The following is a 7200-nucleotide window of genomic DNA, read 5'->3' on the forward strand; positions in this document are numbered from 1 at the left end:
TGAATTCTAGTGGAACACACATTTAGATCAGAAATGCTTCTCAGTGTAATGCAGTGGAGGCTGGTAAAATTTAAAGATGGTAAGGCACGAGACTGTATCTCCAGATTTTAATTCCGCTCCCTGTCTTGATAGGGTCTTATTCCACCCCAGTACAGTACAACCTCTTACAACATGCCCTGTTTAACACCATATACTTATAGATGCCCGTACACGTATTTGGGAAACAAACACTACTTTAAGGCAGTCTGACTCTGCCCCAATGTTGTTACCCAATGAACACAGGACGATAAGCAAGCCTTTCTTTTAGGGCTTTTCAGGATCTGATGACCTAATGAAAAGCCAATGGGTGATGTCAGTTTGTCCGATCAAAACAACATCTTAACATAATTACTTTCTTTGCCTTTCAGGCTCATCTCCAGCCATCAAAAAAGGAGGGACTACACCTCGGAACTAATCATGGCACATTTCCCATTAAGCTTTACCACAAGCATGGATATGATTTTTTTTAATTGTAACAAACACTGGGGTGGGGGCGCTGTCCCACCTGCCCCTATGGACTAGCCTCCACTCATATTGCTGACTGCAGTTATAAAAATCTGTGTAGCCAAATCGTATAGGTATTATCATAAGATTTGGTATTCATTATAGAACACCATGGTGTATAGAGTGTGCCAAGTCTTGAATCTGTGGAAAGCACTAGGGGTGAAATCTGAAAACACTTTGATGCAAGAGTCATAGCCATGGGCTTAACAGTGGTCCGAACTACATGAGTTAACAGTAGAATCACCTGTGCACTAAGGATTATATTTTTAACTTTTGGAAGCAGAAGGTGTAATCTCTAAACAAACAGACAGGCAAAAAGATAGGTAGACAGGCTGACATACAAACACAATATATTATATATATTAATTAAAAGAATATTAGGGTAGTGTTAATATATACCTATTACTAGCTAATGATATGAGGTTAGTGTGAAATTCATTCTAAAGTAAAGTAAAAGTGAAAGAAAACACACAGTTTTTGTGAAAGAAAAAAAAAACATTTTTACTTCATTTTTATCCAGCACTGCTTGCCTCCGTTCTGCCATCTATGGCTGAGATTATCAAGATTGATGATCTCAGCATATCCAATTTTATCCCATCAAAAAGCATTGGAGGGCCAGTGTGCATGTGCGGCAAAACGTCTCTCTGTGCAAATCAGATGGTCTCTATCAGACCATCTGATTAAATTAGCCAGGTTTCATTTGGCTATTTGGATGGAAGAGTCTCTAGTGGCAGACAGTGTGGCAGCCACTAGAGGCATTTAAACCCTGCAATGTAAACATTGCAGTTTCTGCAGAACAGAAATGTATAACATAACAGAGTGAAAAGAACATGGACTTCTTTGAGGATCTTGTGGTCTGGGTGCCTGCGGAGTTCCTTTAAGGAACAGTCTTTATGTCATATAAGTCAGCAAGCAACACAGTAATACACTTGTACCCATTTATACGATAAAAGCAACTATGTCCCAACGTCACAGTACAGAGTACACCTTTGGAGCCCTGCACCAGCCATCAACACTATCAGATAGTAGTGATATGTTATATAGACCCGTCTGGTGAACCTTCCCTAGATCCTATAAAGATAATACAGGTTGTTTACGGATGGTTGTTTACGGATATGTCTATTACACTGTATGTTCTCAATTTGGGTGCCCATTCCTGTCCATATATATGTAGCAGTAATTGTGACAGTTGAGTAGAGTACCTAAATCGCATACACATAGCCTAAAATTCCTAGTGCTCCAGATTTAACCCTTGCCCTACTCACTGAGCCTTCTGTCTGGAATAGCCAAAGTAAGAACTAACAGCTCTTTGTTTAGCACTTCCAAATAATCCTTAAAATGTGACGGTTATTACATGAGAGCTTCAATAGAAGGTATTCAAAATGCCTTTTCACTGACACAAATGACAAAAGAATTGAAATTAATTGCACAACTCTGCAGATCTGCAGTCACAAAACAGGAACTAGATAAAGTGTGATTTATAGATTCTTATGGAGTTTTCACTATCATAGCTAGCAGTTAATTTTAAATAAACCACTCTTGCTATATGGCATATGAGCTGGCTTTTTAAATTTGCGAAACAAACCTTTCTAAAATAAATATTTTGTGAATCTGGTGATATTGTCAATTCCAAACCTTAAAAAAAAATAAAAATCATAACATGCTGTAACACTGGTTTCTGTGTAACCTGTAGTACAGGGGGGCAGGGGGGCGGGGGTGGGGAGGGGGGTGGGGGGTGGGGGGGGGGGGGGCAACTTAATATTATATCTACAACCCCAAACATCTCATATCAGCTGCAGGTGGACAATTCCACTGTCCAAAAAATTATAAAAATATATTAAATGTTACATTTTGAGAGACTCTGGCCTTCATCTAAAGGGGCAACAGCATCTTAAAACATGAAATATCCTCATAAAAATAAATATAGTCTGTAATCGAATCCATGTCACACTACACTCATTGCAGGATCTATTTACAAAACTGAATTGTGGTGATTAACAAGCAACTTGCAGAATGTAAACCATTTTGGACAAATTTCAAATGTGGCCAGGATGGACATTTTTTGGACATCAGATAATGTATGCTAAAATCATGAAAACTCTGTTTATATAGTACTGATCTACAAGAACAAAATCTCATACAAAGGTGATTGAAAAAGCTATTTTAATTATGACCGATATAAACCTTCAGTTCTGGTATTTTGCTGTACAGCGCTACAAACTTTGTCGGTGCTTTACAAATAATGTACAGGATAATGAGCAGAGTTTTCTGAAGTGTCAGGCAAGGAGTCATTTGTTGAATATCCAAAAATAATCTATATATTTGAGGAGTAAAATAAGCCTCAGCTTCAGTATACGCCCCAAAACTTCCTGCATCTGTTATGGTTTTAATAGAACTTCATTCTTTTTCTTTTTTTTAACCATTTTCATTCACTAAAACATTTTGAGAAAGAAATTTAAAAAGTACAACACAACATATTGAAAAACTCTAAAAATATAAAAAAAGCTTTTTTTTTTTTAGCCTTTTTGGAAGACCTATTGCCCAACTAGAAACATTTACTATTATTAGTCTTGTCAAATTGTTTTACAACTCGAATTGTTATTCAAAGTAAATAATTTACCTGTGGAAAACAGACATATTTTTTGAGGGGAGGGGGAGGGGAGAAGGAGATTTTCTGCAGATATATGTCTTTATTTACAGTTCATTCTTAAAGGTTCTTTAAATCAAGTCTCCAAGATTTAGTAAACCAGGATATAGAAGAAATATCATGTTAGTGATTCTCAGTATTAACATCCAGATGTTTGTGAACTCCTTTCAAATCATATAATGCTCAGCCCATCTGAGGTTGGCTTAGCATCATGGTTGGTGTAGATCACAAACATATTAAGTATCAAGTATATATTTTATGTTGTACAGACATTAGTGATTAGCAAGCAATGGCCAATGTGCGCTCTTATTTTAATTTAACTCTTTGAGAGTAAGTGAAATATTGCAAAGATAGGTGAGATCCTGGGGGTAGGGGTGGGAGGGATACTAGCACTACACTGAAAGTAAACATTCAAATTGCTTGATTGTACAAACTACACACTGATATATGTGATTTGCCTATGGCTTGGCTCCCATGTTATCAGAATAAGGTCAATTGCATTCAAATTATGCAATGTTGATATGGTTCCCTATTGTCTATGAGCTATATGGATTAGAATTCAACTCCCATTCTATACATATGTCACATTTTTTGTGTGCTCAATAACCTCGTTAAATAATGAGTCATAACAGGTTGGACCTTTATAACTGATAAATACAATACTGGTAAGGAATATGAAATACTTCAATGGGGCTGGCTGTTGGCTGAGTGGCAATGGACTTTTTTGTGATTTAAGCAAAATGAATGACCATTCAATAACCTTTATGAATGGTAAACTAATAATTAATGGAATATGGTTTCACGCTACAACCAAACCTGATTGTCAAATTAATTTTATCATCTTTTAAGTAAAAAAAAAAAAATCAGTGATACTTGTTTAATTACCCATAGTACCACTAAGGTCATCTTAAACTCTTAAACTCTTAATTCCTGAATTTGAGCTTAATGCTACAGTACATCTAATTGTCATCTTACTAAACATGTAGCCAAGATGCCCATTTTTAGCTCAAGTAAGTACCGAACAACATGTTCATCTGGACGACAATAGTAAAACAGGTAAATCCTGGAAGGCAGTACTCTGCTATGCACAGTGGCAACACGAGTAATGACCCGACCTTTAGAACCCAGGAGAACACATTAGTAGAACCATAACAATCAAAATAGAATGCTGGGGCATACTCACAGCACAGGTGAGAACCAAACACAGTTTAGAAAACAGCAGGATTCAAAAGACCACATTAGCAGCACATAGAAATACCTAGTGAACTGCAATACCGTGGGGACACATTAGCAGCACATGTAAATACCGAAAATGCACACCAAAGCTGGGGTAACACTAGTAGCACAGGTAAGTATCACAGGCAGCACACCCAGGCGGGGGTCACACTAGTAGCACAGGTAAGTATCACAGGCAGCACACCCAGGCGGGGGTCACACTAGTAGCACAGGTAAGTATCACAGGCAGCACACCCAGGCGGGGGTCACACTAGTAGCACAGGTAAGTATCACAGGCAGCACACCCAGGCGGGGGTCACACTAGTAGCACAGGTAAGTATCACAGGCAGCACACCCAGGCGGGGGTCACACTAGTAGCACAGGTAAGTATCACAGGCAGCACAACCAGGCAGGGGTCACACTAGAAGCACAGGTAAGTATCACAGGCAGCACACCCAGGCGGGGGTCACACTAGTAGCACAGGTAAGTATCACAGGCAGCACACCCAGGCGGGGGTCACACTAGTAGCACAGGTAAGTATCACAGGCAGCACACCCAGGCGGGGTCACACTGGTAGCACAGGTAAGTATCACAGGCAGCACACCCAGGCGGGGGTCACACTAGTAGCACAGGTAAGTATCACAGGCAGCACACCCAGCGGGGGTCACACTAGCAGCACAGGTAAATATCACATATCAATGCCTAGACTGGGGCCACAGTTGTAGCAGCACAGGCACGATTCACAGCAGACAGGACTCAAGCTGAGGGTTACTCTAGTAGCACAGGTAAGTATCACATCATAATGCCCAGGCCAGGCTGAGGTCACACTAGTAGCACAGGTAAGTAGCACACAATGCCCAGGTTGAGGTCACACTATAAGCACAGGTAAGTATCAGAGCACACAGAGCCCAGGCGGGATCACACTGGTAGCACAGGTAAGTACCCACCTCACTCATTAGCCGGTCAGCCCCAGTGTTCTCCTCATCCTTGAAGATGATGTCCGGGTTGTAGTTCGGTACTAGTTCCCGGAACCGGTCCGAGCCCCGGCAGATCTTGCTCTCGCTCTTGCCGCTGGCCCCCAGGGTCTTCTCGGCCACGTTGGGCACGAACTGCTTGTAGTGGAGCGGCCGCAGCCGGTGAGTGGGGGGGCGGCGCCGGCCAACCGGACCCCGGCCAGGACCGCAGCACTGGACCGGCACCAGCAGGAGCCAGCAACAGCCAATCAGCAAGAGAACCCGGGCTGCTAGCATCTCCCCGCGGTCACTGCATGCCGGGCATCCCGCCGAGGGCACTGCCAACCCCTCACAGCCAACTACCCGGGCACACACACTGCCAGCCACAACTTGGGCACAAAGACTGCCAACCAGCTACCTGGGCACTGCCAGCTATCACACCGGGCACTGCCAGCTATCACACCGGGCACTGCCAGCTATCACACTGGGCACTGCCAGCTATCACACCGGGCACTGCCAGATATCCGGGCACAGTCCGCAGTGCGGGGAGCTGTCAGCACACGGTGAGGGGCACCGAGGATCCCGCTTGGCACTCGCACCTGGTCAGCAGGTAGGTGCCGTGCCCTCTGTGTATCTGTAAGTGTCCCCCGGCAGTGGGTGTCGTGCCCAATCTGTAGCTCAGGAAGGATCTCCCAGCGGGAATTTGGCAGCACTTAGCACCGGGTAAGAGGGGGCACCCCGGCTCCCTCACTGGGGGGCATTGCCAGAGAGTGCCAGCCGGGCACACAGTTCTTTAACAACGAAATGAGTTTCTCCAGACACCTGTCAGCTCCCTCAGGGGCCCCTTTCTCACCCAGCACCCCGACAGCGCAGGGCCCCCCGCAGTGCCCGCTGTGTGGACTCTCCCATGGGACTCTTTGCCCTCTCAGCACTTGTCTCCCAAACCCCAATTGTCTCCCAGCACTGGCTGTCTGCCGTGCCCCGGCCATGGTCCGGCTCATATAGGGACAAGGACAGTGCGCGCCCCCGACCCCCCACCCCCGGGCACGCCCCCAGGGCAATGACCGAAAGCGCGCGGCCGAGACACTCTGACTGACTGAGTCAGTGTAACATGGGCAACCCACTGGTTGCATGATATTATTATGACTATGCTATAATATAATATTATCAAATCATTGGTTAATGTAAATAGTGTGCTTTAAAAGGAGAAGAATCATATGAGTGCAAGAAAGTTTAATGAAATTTAATGAAGACATTGGCCCCAAATAAAAATGTATGAAGGAAAATAAGGAAAGGCCATGAGTGTTTGTAACAAAAATAAATCATTTATTATGTAATTTTATTTCAGACTATAAAACACATCACTTTTCTGAATTATTTTTCACCAAAAAGATTTGAAATGCTCTTCATAAAAATAAAAAGCAGCTTATTCTAGTAACAATGTCTAATTTACAGTGTTATTCACCAGATCGAATTCAGTTTGAATTAAAAACATGTCTCAAAGTGAATTTGAAATTTACGCCAAAATACCCAAACTGGAAGCATTACTGACTTGGAGAATTTTTCCGGTTTGGCTATTTTGGCGTTAAATTTGAAATTCACTTTGAATTTCTAACAATTCTCACTTTAGTGAATAACCCTGTAAGTGGCTGTTGATAACTTTCTATTTTGTTAATTTTCCTGTCCTTCCATCTTGAATTGTATTTATCAATATACCCAATGGAGTATATTGGTATTTATCGAGTAAAATGGAAGAGTAATAATCAACTAACTCCAGAAATTATTTCTTTAAAGGACCACTATAGGCACCCAGACCACTTCAGCTTAATGAAGTGGTCTGGG

General features: G+C 42.6%; 1 protein-coding gene across 1 annotated transcript in view; it reads right to left on the reverse strand.

Moving 5' to 3' along the window:
- Positions 1–6313, reverse strand: part of DHH (desert hedgehog signaling molecule) — a 108339-nt gene extending 102026 nt beyond the window's left edge. The window contains exon 1 of the mRNA XM_063426090.1: positions 5353–6313. Coding sequence (XP_063282160.1) covers positions 5353–5655 — 303 coding nt within the window. The 5' untranslated portion in view covers positions 5656–6313. The remainder of the gene's footprint in view (positions 1–5352) is intronic.
- Between the last annotated feature and the right edge of the window lie 887 nt (positions 6314–7200).

This window comes from Pelobates fuscus, chromosome 1, assembly GCF_036172605.1.
Source record: "Pelobates fuscus isolate aPelFus1 chromosome 1, aPelFus1.pri, whole genome shotgun sequence".
Lineage (NCBI taxonomy): Eukaryota > Metazoa > Chordata > Amphibia > Anura > Pelobatidae > Pelobates > Pelobates fuscus.